The sequence below is a fragment of the Podarcis raffonei genome, chromosome 13 (assembly GCF_027172205.1).
Source record: "Podarcis raffonei isolate rPodRaf1 chromosome 13, rPodRaf1.pri, whole genome shotgun sequence".
NCBI classification, from domain to species: Eukaryota; Metazoa; Chordata; class Lepidosauria; order Squamata; family Lacertidae; genus Podarcis; species Podarcis raffonei.
In genome coordinates, this window is record NC_070614.1 from 29,088,915 (window position 1) to 29,107,726 (window position 18,812).

The window sequence follows — 18,812 nt, forward strand, 5'->3', positions numbered from 1 at the left end:
CTTGGGTAAGATACTTTCAGTAGTGTCTCCCCCAATTGACTCACTTCCTCTTCTTTGCTCCTGTTGCCACTTTCCATTTGTTTGCTTATATCTCTGGGACCAATCTGTATCATTTCCCAGGGGGGGTGTAATGCATCAGTCTCAAACTTTTTTAAGACTTGTGTGCAAACTTACATTTCTTAGCAAGTATTGTGGGTGGCACCCACATTGGTCACTTCTCTTCACCCTTCCCCTGTTGCACTTTTTTTTTTTAAAGGATCTGGGTCAAAGTTGGATATACAGTCATACCTTGGAAGCCAAATGGAATCTGCTCCGGAAGTCCATTGGACATCCAAAATGTTCGACTTCCGAGGCACAGCTTCTGATTGGCTGCAGGAGCTTCCTGCAGAATCCCTGGAACCCGCAGAATCCCTGCCAGATGTTCAGCTTCCGAAAGAACATTTGCAAACTGGAACACTCACTTCTGGGTTTGTGGCATTCAGGAGCCAAAACGTTTGACTGCTAAGGCTTTTGTCAACCAAGGTACAACTGTAGTAGAATTAACATGAGAACTGAAAAGCAAATAAAGCTAAAACAGGAAGTGGGAAAGAGTGTCACTCTTCCAACTTCCTCCTGCAGCTGTATGTACTTTACAAGTGGGGAAAAAAAAACCACTCCCAAATCACCTCACAACCAAGGGGGAAGTAAATGGAACACAATTATTCTCATTATTGAACACAAGCTCTATTGGACACAAGCTATGCTCACTTTTCCATGCCAGAAAATTGGAGAACCAATTTAAAAAGGCCAAATAAATCAGACTTATTAGGAAGTTGCAGGGGGATGATGGAAAGTTATATAGTTAATAACAAAAAAAGCAAGAGAAAATATTTAGGAGTGCAAAATAAATGAAACACAGTAACCTTTGATATTTCCACATGTGTCCCCCTCCCCCATTGCTGACTTTTGAGGCTGGTAGTCCAGCTGCTGTGGAATTTTGAATGTTTGCCCAGGAGAAATGTGTTAGCAGCAAAATATTATACTGTCTGTGAATGGGACTATCTGGACTTCCATGTGCATTAGCTGGAGATGATTGATGCTTTGTATAATAGGGCAGTTCACAAAAAACTTTTTTTTTAAAAAAATGCCTGCTCCAAAGGTCTTATCCTACTACACTAGGGATTATATAGCTATATCTGAAATTTTCATGCATACCAGTTAATATCTTGACCATGCTCCACTGAATTGAAATTTCAACCTTCACAACATAGGAAAACAGCCAAGTAAACAGTTTTTTCGTGGAGGAGGGTCAAGATATTAACTGATATGCATGAAATTTCAGATATAGCTATATAATCCCTAATGTAGTAAGATAAGACCTTTGGAGCAGGCATTTTTCTTTTAAAAGTTTTTTATGAACTGCCCTATTGTACAACAGAGAATATCCAATGGAGAAAGAAGTAATGTAGGCACCTCTCTTGGGTTTAGGAGGCTCGCTGCATTATTAATCAGCAGCAACTCTCCCAGGATCATTTCTTTTAAATGCTTATGTAGAGCTGTTTCAAGATCACTCTTTCTTCATAGCTCAGAAGATTTCAGTTTTTTAGAATGAATCTGGACAGATGATGCTACAGACACTTAGGATATCCTTGAATATAACAAAGATTTGCTGCAGGTAATAATAATAATATTATAATAATTTATTATTTATACCCTGCCCATTTGGCTGGGTTTCCACAGCCACTCTGGGCAGCTTCCAACTGAATATTAAAAACAATACAGCATCAGACATTAAAAACTTCCCTAAACAGGGCTACCTTCAGTTGTCTTTTAAAAATAAAATAGTTGTTTATTGCCTTGACATCTGCTGGGAGGGCGTTCCACAGGGCAGGCACCACTACTGAGAAGGCCCTCTGCCTGGCTCCCTGTAACCTCACTTCTCTCAGTGAGGGAACCGCCAGAAGGCCTTCAGTGCAGGACCTCAGTGTCCGGGCTGGATGATGGTGGTGGAGATGCTCCTTCAGGTATACAGGACCGAGGCCATTTAGGGCTTTAAAGGTCAGTACCAACACTTTGAATTGTGCTAGGAAACGTACTGGGAGCCAATGAAAATTTTTCAGGACCGGTGTTATATGGTCTCGGTGGCCACTCCCAATCACCAGTCTAGCTGCCGCATTCTCAATTAATTGCAGTTTCTGAGTCACCTTCAAAGGTAGCCACACGTAGAGCGCATTGCAGTAGTCCAAGCGGGAGATAACTAGAGTATGCACCACTCTGGCAAGTTATCGAACACTGCTATTCTCTGCAGAGTGATGCCATTTTTAAAACTCTTATATGTCTTTGGGACACATCAGTTCATTAATTCAAGGATATTTGGATGAATCTCAGTAGCAAATATGGAGTCTAGCTCTGAGGTGAAGGCAATCTACTAATATGTTTTCATATCTCAGTCCAATCGACCTTCCTCCTCCCAATTTAGAAAAGCGGAGCTCATTTTTGGCAAAATATTTCATGTTGTCCTATTGAGAGCTTGAATAATGCAGACCCATAATAAAAACTAAATGTATATCTTTTGGCTGCATTCATGATGCTTTTGTTATATTGGATTTGATCTAGACCAGGAGTAGGGAAACTTTTTCATTCTAAAGGTCACATTTTATTTTGGGCAATGGTGTAGAGGTCCAGAAGCAAAAAGCATCATCAGGGTTTAAGCACACATTTGAATCAGAAAGAAAGGGTAAAGGAGGCTGTCAAGGACTGGCCATGGATGCCAGTCATTAGGGCAAAATGGGGTGGTGTCCTCCCACCTGCACAAACTCTTCCCCCTTCCATTCCGTCAACTCCTAACTACAATGCAATTGCTTCAAGTCCACTATCTGCTTCTGCCTCCTGCTAGCTGCTGCACACAAAGTTCAGAACTCTTTATCTCTGTGGCTCACAGCTCTCCCTCTGCACATCCTGCAAGGTGGATGGGTGTTTCTTTCCACAACAGACTCTCTAAGGTAGAGGAGGAACACTGCCTAGAATCATTGTGATTAGCTTGGGGTGGGGGTAACTGAACAGGCACAACATTTCCTAGTTCACTCTAGCATTGCTAATGGCCACCCCTAGCCAATCCCATTGCTTGCCTCTGCCAGCACATAAGCAATGAATCCACCCTAGGAGAAGATGCGAGAGCGGCAGCATGGCCTCTGTTGTGAATTTGGGAAAGCAGTTATTATACATCAAAGGATATGTAAATAACAAAAATTTTAAAATAATGTACATATCTATTTGGGGGTAATGGGCTCATGTCAAACCAACCAAACAACTTTATGCTGGAGAAAAATAGGAAAAAAAAACATTTCTAGCAACCATCTGTGCCATGCTAGGGATCAAACAGACTGAAATAAATCCATTTCATTGTTCACTTTTGATGGATTTGACTGACATCCCTGTTGCATTTACAAGAAAATTGCATGCACAAAATATAATTCATGGTTCTCCTACATTAAAATGTCTGTATTTCAGATTATATTTTATAGTTGATGTCTCATTTGTTTGACACAAGACCCATGTTGGATAGAGAAGAAGAAAACCAGACAGCCACAATAGAATTCATTCTCTTGGGATTTGGAAATCTCCCTGAACTGCAGCCTCTTCTTTTTGTCCTCTTCCTGATTGTTTTTATTATGTCACTAACTGGGAACCTCCTGATTGTTTTGCTCATTGTGGCTGATCAGCAACTTCACACTCCCATGTACTTCTTCCTGGGAAATTTATCCGGCATGGAGACTTGCTACAGCTTGATTATCTTACCCAAAATGTTGGCCAATTTGATAATTGGAGAGAGAACCATTTCTGTTCGTGGGTGCATAGCCCAATTTTATTTCTTTGGTTTGTGTGCTGGTATAGAAACCTATCTCCTGGCAGCAATGTCCTATGACCGCTATCTGGCTATATGTAGACCTTTACACTACAGCACCATTATGCGTAGAAGGTTCTGTGTTCACCTCATGGCTGCAACATGGATTAATTCTTTGCTGGCTAACTTGATTGTGATCATCATGATGGCTCAGCTATCCTTCTGTGGTCCCAATGTCATAGATCATTACTTTTGTGACTTCATCCCGATTGTAAAACTGTCCTGCAGTGACACAAGCATGGTTGAAATCACCGCCCTTTTCTTTAATTTCAATTTTAATGTTGCCCCATTCTTATTGACTCTCACATCCTATGTTTGCATCATTGCCACCATCCTAAAGATCCCATCCACCACTGGAAGGAAAAAGGCCTTCTCCACCTGCTCCTCTCATCTAATTGTGGTTTGCATATTTTATGGCACTTTAATCATTGTCTACATGTTGCCAGACTCCCCAACTCTAAGAGGTCTGAATAAAGTCTTCTCCATTTTCTATACCATCTTGAATCCTTTGGTCAATCCTCTCATCTACAGCTTGAGAAACCAAGAAGTTCACAAAGCCCTAAGACGAGTTTGGAAGAAATTGAACATCTTTTGCAAGGCATGATCTGAACTCTTTCCTTTCCATTAAGTTTATCAGCTAGTCAAAGTATTCATATATGCAGAACCCTGGCTCCAGTGGGAACTTTCTTCTTACTGTGAATGGTGTGTGTGTGTGTGTGTGTGTGTGTGTGTGAGAGAATTATAATTAGGATCACATCATCCTATAGTCCTGATCTTCTGTTCTCCATTTCCCCCTGTGGCTAGCTATTTGTTAAAGAATAATCAACTACTCAACAAAAGCAAATTATGTAATAAACATCAGATCTAGGTTTGCTGTTAGTTTTATTTAGGGGTTGTGTTTTTTAAAAAATATTTTCTTTATCACAGAAATGCACACTCAAGTCATATCCCTGTTTGTCTATATGTACTCCCATCTTTTGCAGTCTTTTTAATGGGCTGAATCCAACCAAGTTGGATAGATCCACTGAAATTAATGGATGTAAGTCTGTCAGATTCATTCATTTTAATATATTTCTTTTCAGAACTAATGTTGGATACAAGGCCATGTTTTTTGTCATGATCATTTTCTTTCAGGAATTGGTGTTCCTGATGTTTCCAATTCTGCAGTTTCTTGAGCTGTTCTGTGACTTGGGGTTCATTGATCAATTAGATAAAAGTGAATGGGAAGTCATCAGTCTCAAGAAGAAGGAAAAGGTGGTAACCCCCAGGTATATAGGAAAAGAATAAGAGTTCTCAACCTGGTCTATCAACCACTGCTGCAGCTTCCTTCTGTAGTCTGGTGTGTGTGTGTGTGTCTTACCTCTTTCCTGTATGCGGCACACAACCATGACTTAGGTGGCCCATATACCCTCCAAAGTTCTCTGCTTCATGCCTTACTAACTTCTGAGTTCCATTGGACTGGGACGAGAATATGGCAGAGAGACTTCTCAGTTATGTCCAAGCTTTAAAATTCCTTCCCTGGGGAAGTTCATTCTTTCCTCTGCTACTTGGCCTTCCAGTGTTATATAATGGGTTTTCTTACCTACAAGACATTTGATCTGCCAAGTTGTTGTCCTAGTTTATCAGCTTCAGTGATAGTATCTGCCATCTTTTCTCTTGCATATTGATGTTTTACAGAAATGAGTTTTTAGGGTTCATTATGGTGTGAGCATTGTTGTTGTTGTTTGAATGACAAGCTAACCATGTTTCTAATTCATGTGATGAGCTTTTATCCCTTCATTGATTTTTTAAAATCAAGCTGCTGCATTCATGGATGTGATTCTTTTTATTAATATTATTATATCTTTTATTGAAATTGATCTTTTATATTATATTATATGTATGTATATATATATTATATTTATCTTTTATATTATGATATCTTTTATGAAAATTGATTATTTGTGTTTGCTTGTCTTGGATGTGTTTCTCTGGAAAGACAGAATATAAATTTGTTAAACAACAATAACGAAACAATAGCCTCTCTCTGCTCCCAGAACCTCCTGTCCAATACAAGACTCCCTCTCCATTTGTATTTTTTGCTGCTTCTATTCCCATACCAGCTACCAACAATATCCTCATCTTCCTGCCCTACCTTGGTTCACATAGTACAAACTGATGCCCAGCTATAATACCTGTACATAGTAGCTGAATTTTAAAGGGAGCAGCTAATGAGATGCAAGTGAGAGAAGTGACCGCTAGGAGGAGCAGAAGGCAATTTGTGCCTAAGACTTAAAGGTAGATAAAAAGACACAGAGATCCAAAGTGCATCAAACTCTGGAGTGCAGGAAAAAGGTGACTGCAGTCTGATGGAGGAGGAATTAATATCGGGATTTCCTTTGGGTTTAGAAGGTTGGTTGCATCATAAATGATTTCCACACAACCAGAAAATCAGAAGCACGTCCCCAGACTCGCTTCTTTTAAGCTATTGAAAGAAGCCTCTTCAGAGGCACTCATTTTGCAGCTGAGACAATGAAGTTACAGCTCGTTGTTTTTCAACACAAATTCAGAGAAATCCTCTGCTACCTGTACTGATCCTGGTACTAATCACTGAATGCAGATACATAAGGGAAGGTAAGTACTAAATCCGCACACTTTATATTCATCATCTTTCAAAACCCTGACTAACATTAAGAACCAAAATCCAAGAATATTGGAAAAGATAGCAGAAGTGGAATGTGGCTCCTGTTGTTAATTTTTGGGTGTAATTCTATAAAGGGTGGAAGATCATGTGCATGGCATTGTTCCCCTTTGGGGGAGCTGTTTTAATAAAATGTTCTCCCCAATGGTTTCAATGGAAAGGAAAATACATAAACCAGTTCCAAGATTTGATGTGCTTTCCTCCTAGTTCTGATGTGAGTGTTGGGGAGTACAGATACAGATTCACTGAGTACACAACCTATGGGTGTGTGTAAACAACAACTGAAAACACATACAGTTATCTGCATGTACACAGGTTTCTACATGAGCTGTACAAAATTAACAAGTGTGCACTTTTTCACACAAACACCTGTACATGTGTAGAGATAGCTTGTATTTGCATCCAAGTTTGTATTTTGTATACCTATACCTCAGGGGAATAGGAGGACTTTGGATCCAAAGTTTAGCCTGATCCATTTTCAACATGACCCCAGAAGCCCTCCTTTTTGCTTTGTCTGATATTGGAGCAACATTTATAGGGGAGGGGGGCAAAATTTGGATGGAAGCAGTAGTGGCTGCACACTGCTAAGGATGGAAGAATCTATCTAATTTGGTTTTCTCAGCTTCTATTTTTTCCACATTCAGTTCACCACATATCTGCAGTAATCTGTATTTCTTAAGAAAAATCCCCATGAAGGTTGTTCTGCATTTTTGTGTGTATTTCTTACAGACGCATTTTGGCCAGCAATATAATGCAATTTTGTATGGTACTTCCACAAATCTACATATTTTTTTTGCACACTTTCCCATAATACGTGCATATTTGTGAACACTGTTTGGATAACTAGTACATCACAAAATTTGGATAGTATGGGAGGATGGCTATGTGTTGATTATCATATTATACCAGAAAGTGTGAATTTGATAAATTTAGCATTGAATGTGAAATGAATCAAATTTCCACACCATTCCTACCCTCCACCCATGGATTTCGCTCACAGTGTGCACCTCTGTATTAAAAGTGCTCTGATTATGTTATAGGGCTGCCTTGACCTCAGTTGGATAAAGACAATGTGGAAGAATGAAGAAGGAAACCAGACAGCAATCAAAGAATTCATCCTTTTGGGATATGGGGATCAGCCTGAGCTACAGCCTTTGCTTTTGTCCCTCTTCCTCATGATTTATATTTTGACGCTAGCAGGGAATTTCCTCATCATTTTGCTGGTTGTGGCTGATCAGCACCTTCAAACTCCCATGTACTACTTCTTGAGTAATTTGTCCTTCCTGGAGATTTGCTATAGCTCCGTCACCTTGCTCAAAATGTTGAGCAATTTGATAACTGGAGAAAGAACCATTTCTGTTAGTGGCTGCATAGCCCAACTATTTTTCTTTGGCTTCTTTGCAGCTATAGAAACATACCTCCTGGCAGCAATGTCATATGACCGCTACCTGGCAATATGTAAACCTTTACACTATGCCTCCATCATGCATGGAAAGCTCTGTGTTAAGCTCATGGCTGGGCCATGTATTAGTTCTTTGCTGGGTAATGGCATAGTAGCCTACCTGATGGCCCAGATATCCTTCTGTGGCCCGAATGTCATAGACCATTACTTTTGTGACTTGATCCCAATGGAAAAACTCTCATGTAGTGATACAAGCCTGATTGACCTCTTTGCCTTCCTCTTGTGCGCATTGTACACCATCACCCCATTCCTGCTGACTCTCATGTCCTATGTCTGCATCATTGCCACCATCTTAAAGATCCCATCTGCTATTGGTAGGAAAAAAGCGTTTTTGACCTGCTCCTCTCATCTCACTGTAGTTTGCATTTTTTATTCTACAATAATAATCGTCTACATGTTGCCAGCCACCCTGACTCTGAGAGATCTCAATAAAGTATTCTCCCTTTTCTACACCATCCTGACTCCCTTGATCAATCCCCTCATCTATAGCTTGAGAAACAAAGATGTCCACAAAGCCCTAAGAATGGTTTGTAGTAGATGGCTATTTTTTGTAAGGAGTCATCTGAATTTGTCAAGGATCCGGCTGAATTCATCCCTTTCCTCAATGCTTAAAAGGCAATCAGAAGTTTTGAGGCATAGCTGCTGACCTCATCTGGGTGGCCACACCATTTGGTTGTTGAACTCCTTTTGGTGTACTCAAAAATGTTGTTGGGATAATTTTTGCTTTCGGTTCACATTTCTGAGCAACTCTTGTGCTATGACTTTTAGCTTAGCAATGACATGTCGATTGCTTCCTCTGTCACTGCTTAGCCCTGCGTTAATGGCAGTAATATGTATAAACAAACAAATGGAATATATCCTTGTACTTCAAGGCATCATCCCAACATCCACATTTAAACTGGAGCTTCTATCCAGGAGCTTAAGATAAAAATATCCAGTATAGCTTGTCAATGAATTGTGTGCCTTGGAAAGATGAAGACCTGGAAAGTTAAACAACAAACAAACGAACAAATCCCAATTGGACACCGCATCTGACCTGGTTTGAGTTTGTAGTATGAGGAGAGGTGAGTTTAACTGTTCCACCCATTGCATTTATTATGAACCTCTCTTGCCCTCCCCTTCTGCTGCTGCTGCTAGAATGTCAGAGCTATTTCAGCTGCAGTTCAGCACAGAAACTCAGAGAGGAGCAGTAAGGTTGAGTCTTTATTCAGAGGGACACATAACCGAAACTCCGTGGGCAGGTCTAGCCTGATGAATCAGTTGCCAGAAATGAAGATCTGAACCTCCCACTTCCTCCTAAGATTCCTCCTCAGGTGCCTGCCTTCCTAACCATTGCAAACTCCTTCGAGGAGGGGCTCTCTGTGCCTTTTGTTCTGCTTTATGTAATACCCTCCTTGATCTTGGGGACAGAAGAGGAGGGGAGAAGGAAATAGTGGAACTGGCAGGTTGCTGGGGATCTGTCACAGCCTCAGCCTGCTTCTCCTACTTAACTGCCTCACTTTCACTTAACCTGTTGCTTACTCAGCTTCCAACCCATCTGCTCCCCCTTCTTCCTCTGGCCTGTCTTCTGTATCCCACCAGCATTTTCCTGGCTTAGAGCCTTACCACTCTGATGCTTCCTGGGGTGTGTGTGTTCCCCAGCTGTAGCCTCCTACCATTCTTATTCATCTAGGTAGTCCGTGACACAGAATCACTTGTTTTTCTAAGGGTATGGTAGTTTGGGATATATAGGTAGGTACTTTGCCCACCTCATGAGAAGATAAGACTCCCTGGAAAAGACCCTGATGTTGGGAAAGATTGAGGGCACAAGGAGAAGGGGATGACAGAGGACAAGATGGTTGGACAGTGTTCTCGAAGCTACTAACATGAGTTTGACCAAACTGTGGGAGGCAGTGGAAGACAGGAGTGCCTGGCGTGCTCTGGTCCATGGGGTCACAAAGAGTCGGACATGACTAAATGACTAAACAGCAACAAAAAAGGCAGGGAAATTCATTTCAACTTGCATTCCAAGGCAAACTTACTCAACTTCCACATTCTGAAACAAGATGCAAACTGAAATGCAGCCATGCTTCAAAATCCATACATCTCTAGATTCTGTAATGCAGTTCTCAAAGTAATGTGTACAAAAATGCCTGTGCGAGTGCCAAGTGTTGAAGTGTGCATATAAATGCATTTATAGTCACAGCCATCCCTTTCTTCTGACAATCACGTTTTATCCTTGTACTATTGTTAACAGATTAAAGATTTCATTGACTATTGGAAGGCAAAAGTCTTTTTTCACCTGCCCTTCTCGTTTGCCTTTTTAACGTTCAATAAATGATTAGTGGGAGTGTTACAAGTTACTAGACACCCACGAGCAGACCTCAGTTAAGTTCTCTTCATTTTTGACACAGCCTTGACTTATTTGTCAGCCCCCTACAACCACCCTACAGAACCAGTAAGTTAAATATCACCCAGTTTATTACTCTTAAGGAACAGCAATTAATGTATACATTCCTTTCAGGTTCAGAAGGCATCGTTCACAATCATTTTATTTTATTTTTAACACTCAGAAAATCATCAACTCCCAAAGGTCCTTTCATTTTAGCTTTTACAAAAAGCAGTTTCAGAAATATCCATTTTTTCACTTAGGCCAGAGCCATCCATGTTCCACAGACCTCCTCTGCTACTCGTGCTAAGTCTAGGAACATCACTCAGTATAAGAGAAAAAGACCATAGGCAAATAATATAAATTTCATACAGGGGTGCCAACTTGCCCTCAGGATTGTGGGTGCCCACTGACACAACATGGATGTGCGACATCACACACACATGCCTGCACATAGTGTGTGTGATGTCACATGCACTATGTGCAGGTATGTGTGTGAGAGACGTTGCACATCCATGTTGTGGTGGCCTGCGGTGGTGACTCCTCTTCCTCCTCTTCTCCACAGCCAGCAAGGCACCCTTTTCCATGGGGAGGGGCTTGGACTTGGAAACAGAGAGACTCTGCCTCTGCGTCCAAGTCTCCCCTCCCCTCCGGAAAAGGGTGCCTTGCTGGCTGGCTGCGGAAGGTGGAGCTGAACTGCTTCTTTGAGGCTGCTGCCTGCTGGCTTTTCTCATTGACTTTGGGGGTGCCTAGAACCCACAGCGCCCTGGAGTTGGCTCCTATGATCTCATACTCTCACATTCTTTGTCTGTGAGATTTCATATTTCAAAATCTTACCTACCCTTCCATTTTCCCTGATGGGACTTAAGGCAGCTTTCAGATAAAAGTAAGAACCGCTAACAACATAGAAAAAAAAGCAATAATTAAAAAACAATTAAACATTGATCAAATTAAAACTATATACATACATAAAAACTTTCAACCCATACAAATCATTACAATGAAAACAGCACAGTACCAGCCCTTTCATTAAAAGCAGTCAGTTCTCAAACGCCTGTTGGAACAGGGAAGTCTTCATTTGCTGGTGGAAGGCCAACATGGAAGGAGCCAGTCTAGCTTCTCTAGGGAGGCAGTTTCAAAGTCCGGGAGCAGCCACTGAGAAGGTCCTCTCCTGTGTCCCTACCAAGCATGCCTGTGAGGGGGGCAGAACTGAGAGAAGGGCCTCAGGATTTGCATGATTAATGCAATCCTGCAGAAATTGCCTTTTTTCTTTCATTTTTCATCTTGGCTCTTCTGCATGAGCTGACAGTGCAGAGTTCCTCTTGGTGGTCATCATCCCCCTCCTTCCACAAGGTGCTCAAGAATAGTTTTCTGTGTGGGGCATTCTGGAGGGTGAAAAGAATGAACCCCATGTCAGCAGAGATAAAAGAAAAGAATGAACCCCATGTCAGCAGAGATAAAAGGAAGCTTTTTGGAAAACAACAATGCCCAGCGCTGTCAGCACAGCCAAACACGTGATAAGCTCCACACTAATGAACTACCAATAATTGATCCGTTATTTGAGGTTCCCTCAAATCTCACCCCACCCCCAAAAAACTTCTGAAGTAAGGACTTTTGCCTCAGTCTTAATTTGAAACATTATTGAGATACAGCATTGGGCTTTTGAGGTACTCAGAATGGAGCATAATCAACTCAAATGGGATTGTGGTACTTTGGGAATAGGCTCTGTGCCAAATCCACACATGCTCATTAGAGCTTCTGAAGTCATCTCTGCCTGCACACAGCATAAATGGGCCATCCACTGATACATCCAGGGCTAGCTGAGAGGAATTCTATGATAAAAATGCTGACAATTCTAGTTGTGTGATGGCTCATCAGGAAACTGCAACCCTGTCAATAGACAAATAGCAGTCCACTTTGTATTCTGAGTACGAATATGTTTCAGCCAACAGTGGGGGCTTGGAAATGTTTTAGTGTGGCTGAAACAATTTGCAGATGTCACAGATTACACTTTCTTCAAATGAAGTAGATGCTCCATGGAAGATTTAATATGGGAGTCTCCATTTAGGATTAGAAGGTTGTTTACGTCATAAAAGTTTTTCACACAGCCAAGAATCCAGATGCAAGTTCAACTTCTTACCTCTTTGAAGTTTCTGTAAGTAACTGTTTCAGAAACACTTGGTTTACAATAGGAACAATAGAGCTGCAGCTCATTGTTTTTCATCGTAGATTTAGAGAAATCCTCTGCTACTGGTATTAAATCTTGGAAAATTATTCGAGGAAACAGGAGCTGAGTGCAGGTAAGAACTAAAGCGTATGCTTCTATTCTTGACCTCTTTCAAAGTCCTGTCAAACATTAAAAAGCAAAATATCACAAATTGAAACATTTTGGACATCATGGCAGAAATAGCATTTGGCTCCTGTTATTTATTTAGGGTGGGATTCTATACACACTTGGTAAGAAGGAAATACATTCCACCGAAGTATGTGAGGTTTATTTCTGAGTTTACATTTAATGTGTCAATGAGCCTTGTGTGTATACACATTAGGGGGTTGGGAAGTCTCATGATCCAAAGCTCAGCCTGATCTGTCCCCAGTACGCAGCACCCTGAATGACTACTTTTTGTCATCTCTGCCATTGAAGCACCAATAATTTAGGAGGGGAAGCTTCAGAGCTTTCCATGACTGGAAGCAGGAGGCCTTTCTGTGTGGACATTGTTCTCCACCTAAGGATCTACCTGTCCACCTGCAGAGAGGGATAATTAAATAATATTGTGATGCCATCAATTAATTAGAAACAACAACTGTAGTAAACTTTAGCAGTTGATTGTAATCAGCGGAATTACCTCTTCTGGTGGGTTACCAGACTCCCTGCAAGGTGGGCAGGAGTCAAATATAGGTTGCCAATGCCTAAGTCAATACCACTTACATTCTGTATTCAATAAAGTTGTGGCCAAAATTCACCCATTAACATTTAAACTTAAATTACGTGTCACTGTGTTTTTATTTCCAAGGGGGTGGTTTGTGGCCTTGACGTGCAAGCAAAATCTACCATGTTACGTGTCACTAATATCTTATGTAGTCCTGTAAAAATACATTTTCAATAGCATGATTAATTCCTCACTTTTAGACTATACGGGGGGGGGGGGAGTCTTGGCTCTACATTTTTCTCCTAGTATTAATTTAGGTTGCAATTTCGCAAGAAGGGAGTATGTTCCCTTGAACTCTGTGTAGTTTATTTCTCAGTAGACATGTACAGGATCACACAGTCCTTTCATCAAAATATATTCATGGGTTGGACTGCCGCTCATCCGATCCAAATGGATGAGCTATGTCTTCATTCAGTAAAAGTTGTTCCTTTCCATTGATTTCAATGAAAATGAAATGAAATATTCTAGCTCCTGGGCTGGGGTATTTCCCTCTGTATTCTGGTGTACATACAGCATGTGTTTCTATGGATGATGGCCATGGTGAAATGGGAGGGCTTTAGATTCAGTTATCCCCAGTACAGCCATCCCATAATGCCTCCTTTCTGCCCTCTCCACTATTGCAGCAATAGGAGTGGATGATGGAGACCTGAAGAAGTTTCCATCGCTCCAAGGAAGGGGTTCCATGGACAGATTCCTGCCCCATTTTTGGTTCTACTTCTTTGTCTGCAGAGAGAGGGAGGACTGTAAAATCCAATAGCTCCAGAGATGCTATACAATGAATCAGTAGAAATATCTCTGTAGCAGACTGCTGTGGGGGTGATCAAAATCTGCCATGTGAGTTATCCACAACCCCAATCCTATTTTATGTACTTCTGCCTTTTGAGTGGCACAACGGGTCTGTAGTGTTTCTCAGCTTCAGAGTCCCATAGAAAATGCTAGCAAAAGCTCCAGTTAAGTGTACTAGATACTTCTGCACTAAAATAAACGGTCCTTATTCTGTTTTAGGACTCTGTTGACCACAGATTGATTAAATCAATGTGGAACACAGAAGAAGGAAACCAGACAACTATCAAAGAATTCATCCTCTTGGGTTTTGGGAATCGTCCGGAGCTGCAGCCTTTCCTTTTCTCCCTCTTCCTCATGATTTACATCTTGACATTAACTGGTAATTTTCTCATCATTTTGCTTGTTGTGGCTGATCAGCACCTCCACACACCCATGTATTTCTTCCTGGCCAATTTGTCCTGCCTGGAGTCTTGCTATAGCTCAATCATCCTGCCCAAAATGTTGATCAATTTGATAACTGAAGAGAAAACAATCTCTGTGAATGGATGCATAGCCCAATTTTACTTATTTGGCTCTTGTGCAGTTGTAGAAACGTATCTCCTGGCAATAATGTCCTATGACCGCTATGTGGCAATATGCAGACCCTTGCTGTATGCTTCTATTATGAGTAGAAGACTATGTTTTCAGCTTATAGTTGCAACATGGATTAATGGTATGTTGATTAATTGCATAGTGATATACCTATTAGCACAATTACATTTCTGTGGACCCAATGTCATAGACCATTACTTTTGTGACCTGAACCCAATGGAAAAACTCTCTTGCAGTGACACTAGCAGCATTGAGCTCTTCACCATCCTCTCGGCCTTCTTTTCCACCGTCACCCCATTCTTGTTGACTCTCACATCCTATGTTTACATTATCACCACCATCCTGAAGATTCCATCTGCTATTGGGAGGAAAAAAGCGTTTTTGACCTGCTCCTCTCATCTCATTGTGGTTTGCACTTTTTATTCTTCAATAATCATTGTCTACATGTTGCCAGACACCCCGACTCTGAGAGCTCTCAATAAAGTATTTTCACTCTTCTACACCATCCTAAATCCCTTGATCAATCCTCTCATCTACAGTTTGAGAAACAAAGAAGTTCACAAAGCCTTAAAGTTTGTATTTAGTAGATTAAGTGTTTATGCAAGGCTTTACTCAATTTTCTCCCTTTAAGTGCATCAAAAATTGAAGATACAGAATCATGGTTTGTGAGAATAATATGTGAGAGACTGCATAGTGTAGTGTAGTGTAGTGGTTAAAGAAAGGGTTTTACAGAAAAAAGGATTCCACCAACCTAAAGTTCTCTTCTGCTGTTGGGGGGGGGGGAGAAGCCTTTTTGACCTGTTCATCTCTTTGTGTCTTACATTTTTTAAATACTGTACTATTGCCATTTTTTAAAAAAGCATTTGACTGAATTCACCCCTGTCCTTTATGTTTCAAAACTACTAAAACATTTTGGGGCATATATTTTGGACTCTGTTGGGGTGACTAGAGTACCTCCATTTAGTTATATGACTTCTCCTCTGTTTATTTGCACTATATCACCTGTTGCGGATGGGCTTGTTTATCTGACTATGCTTTCAGTTGTTATTTCTGACTAGCTGCTGTGTTATGGCTGTTGTCTTGGCAATAAAGTGTTGATTTGATGTATTAAATCAAATGAAAGTAGGTAATTTCCTCCTTATCTCCTTACCTTGAGTAGATGGCCATAATAAGTACAATGGCTGTAATATGTGTAATCTTTGTGCAAGCACATCAGGATAAATGCTCAATAAACAGATTTTGTGCTGGATCCTTTAGATTTATCTGTGTCTGTTTCTAGATGTGTAAAGGGGACAATCTACAGCTGTGTCTACAGATTACCCTGGCAGCAACCAAAGGGGCATGATCTATGCTGCTTACTGCATTTCTTTCCATCATGCCTAGCTATGGAGTAATATGTTTCTTGTAGTCTATTTCTGTGAACTGTGTTCAGCTGCATACAATAATATATCCTATTCCGTCTGCTCAGACTTATGTGTGCATTGCTTTTGTTATTCTTGCCATCCTTCAATCAAGCCTGCAATCCTCACCCTCAAGCATCCATATTGCCTTCAAATCCCCAAAGGACCACTTCCTTAGGCAAAACCATCTGACCTTGGAAGAAAACATTGCCTACTATTTAAAGTAATTGATGTAATCAATGATGTAACACCATTCTTTTCATTTCAAAGACCATTCATTTCAATCCAAAGGGAACACAATTTAAATTGGGGAAATAACGCTATCGATTATGCTTAAAACCCTGCACACCAGCAACAGCAAATACTAATTGGTATTCACTTGATTGATTTCTATTCCGAATATGGGGCAAATAAGCAAGCTTCATCACTTTCCTCTTCAGTTTCCGTTTCTGTTTTTGTTTTGAATTCTCTAACATCCCTACCTATAGATGTTCTAGGTCACAATTTACCCAGATGGAGATAGTAGTCCACAGAGGAGGAATTAATATTGGGATCCCTGTTGGGTTTAAGAAGTTGCTTGCATCATACATGTTTTCCACGCAGCTAGAAAATCAGCAGTAAGTCTCCAGGCTCACTTCCTTTTACGTTTTTGCAAGAGACAGTTTCAGAGACACTCAGTTGCATGGTGTTGTTCATCACACAACCTCTGCTAGCAGCACTAACTCCTGGAGCATAATCCAACAGTAAATGGGTGCATGTAAGTACTAAAGCCATATGCTTTCATCAAAGCCCTGCCTAACCCTCAGAACTGAGATGTCAGATATCCAAGAATGTTAGACTGAATAAGACACATGGCATTTGGCTCCAATTATTAATTTCTATTGAAATCATTTACGCATTTTTCAAACAGGGAATAATTTTCGTTGAATTTTCTGCAGTGGTGTTTCTGAGTAGTCATGTATAGGTTTGCACAGTACTGTCCCCAAAATATGTGAATACTACTTCATTAAAACCATTGGTTCTTGTTATGTTGTAGGGTTGTGTTGACCTCCTGTTGATTAAAGCAATGGGGAACACAGAAGAAGGAAACCAGACAGCAATCAGAGAATTCATCCTCCTGGGTTTTGGGAATCTGCTTGAGCCGCAGCCTTTCCTTTTCTCCCTTTTCCTCATGATTTACATCTTGACACTAACTGGGAATTGTTTCATCATTTTGCTTGTTGTGGCTGATCAGCACCTCCACACACCCATGTACTTCTTCCTGGCCAATTTGTCCTGCCTGGAGACTTGTACCAGCACAGTCATCCTGCCCAAAATGTTAGCTGATATGATATCTCAAAAGAGAACCATCTCTTTAAATGGGTGCCTAACCCAGTTTTATTTCTTTGGCTCTTTTGTAGCTATAGAAATATATATCCTGGCCGTGATGTCCTATGACCTATGACCGCTAAGCATACCTTTGCTGTATGCTTCCCTCATGAATGGAAAACTATGTTGTCAGCTTATGGCTGGGACATGGACAAATGGTCCATTCTTTAATGGCATACTAGTAGGTCTCCTGGCTCAGTTATACTTCTGTGGGCCCAATGTCATTAATCATTACTTTTGTGACCTCGCCCCAATTGAAAAACTCTCTTGCAGTGACACTAGCAGGATTGAACTCTTTACCCTTTTCTCGGCCTTCTTTATCACCGTCATCCCATTCTTGTTGATTCTCATATCCTACGTTTGTATTATCAGTACTATCCTAAAGATTCCATCTGCTGTTGGGAGGAAAAAAGCATTTTTGACCTGCTCCTCTCATCTCATTGTGGTCTGCACTTTTTATGGTTCAATAATCATTGTCTAGATGTTGCCAGACACCCCGACTCTGAGAGATCTCAGTAAAGTATTTTCACTCTTCTACACCATCCTGAATCCCTTTATCAATCCTCTCATCTACAGTTTGAGAAACAAAGAAGCCTTAAAGACTCTATGTGGTAGATGGACAGTTCATGCAAGACTTTGCTCCCCTCCATCCTTTAACCTTATCAGCCGTTGAAGATCCTTGGTCATGGCTTACAGGAGTAAAATGTGAGAGGCTTTGTAATAGAGTGTTTACAAGAAGGCCGTTTACAGAAGAAAAGTTCCACCATCCTAAAAAAATACTCATCTTCTAAACCCTTTTTTGTACTGCTCTTCTCATCCCGCTATGGCTTGTATTTTTTGTGGCACCGTAATAATTCTCCAGATGTTTCCCAACACCTAAATTCTGAGACATCTTAGTAAAGTATTCTGCACTGTCCCGACTCTCTTGAACAATCCCCTCATAAAAACCTAAGAGCTGTTTCTTGCAGATTACTATTTATTGCAAGGATTCACCTGACTCAATCCCTTTCCTTACATTTAAAAGCTGATCAAAAGTTGTGAGGCATAGCTGCTGAACTACTCCATTCAGTTCCTTTGATTCTATATGGGTTGCTAGCATTATCGCTTGTTGTGAGTCAGCTAGTTTATCAGACTGTACCTTCATTTCTTATTTCTTACTAGCTCTTATGTTATGGTTTTTGGCTGAGCAACAAAGTCTTGGTTTTATGTATAAAACCAATAGAATGTAGGTCATCTGCGTAATAAGGAACAAAATCCGGATCCCACCTTATCTTCAGAGCCCTGAGTAGATTGCTGTAAGACGTGTAAATGAACAAAAGGAAGGTCTGTTTGGGCTTGTACATC

The 18,812-nt window shown here is 40.8% G+C and overlaps 3 protein-coding genes and 1 pseudogene across 3 annotated transcripts; all 4 read left to right on the forward strand.

Moving 5' to 3' along the window:
* The first annotated feature begins 3,533 nt into the window (after positions 1-3,533).
* On the forward strand, positions 3,534-4,487 carry LOC128400323 (olfactory receptor 1361-like). Its single transcript, XM_053362476.1, has one exon. The coding sequence runs from the start codon at positions 3,534-3,536 to the stop codon at positions 4,485-4,487; it is 954 nt and encodes a 317-aa protein (XP_053218451.1).
* Positions 4,488-4,916: 429 nt separating this feature from the next.
* LOC128400325 (olfactory receptor 1-like) lies at positions 4,917-9,705 on the forward strand. Its single transcript, XM_053362478.1, has 3 exons — positions 4,917-4,922; positions 5,018-5,140; positions 7,604-9,705. Exons 1-3 carry the CDS (start codon positions 4,917-4,919, stop codon positions 8,669-8,671), a joined length of 1,197 nt encoding a protein of 398 aa, XP_053218453.1. The 3' UTR covers positions 8,672-9,705.
* A 1,160-nt stretch (positions 9,706-10,865) lies between these two features.
* LOC128400326 (olfactory receptor 11A1-like) lies at positions 10,866-15,339 on the forward strand. The gene is made up of 2 exons (XM_053362479.1): positions 10,866-10,880; positions 14,329-15,339. Exons 1-2 carry the CDS (start codon positions 10,866-10,868, stop codon positions 15,328-15,330), a joined length of 1,017 nt encoding a protein of 338 aa, XP_053218454.1. The 3' UTR covers positions 15,331-15,339.
* Positions 15,340-15,877: 538 nt separating this feature from the next.
* LOC128400327 (olfactory receptor 1020-like) lies at positions 15,878-18,141 on the forward strand (annotated as a pseudogene).
* The last annotated feature ends 671 nt before the right edge of the window (positions 18,142-18,812 follow it).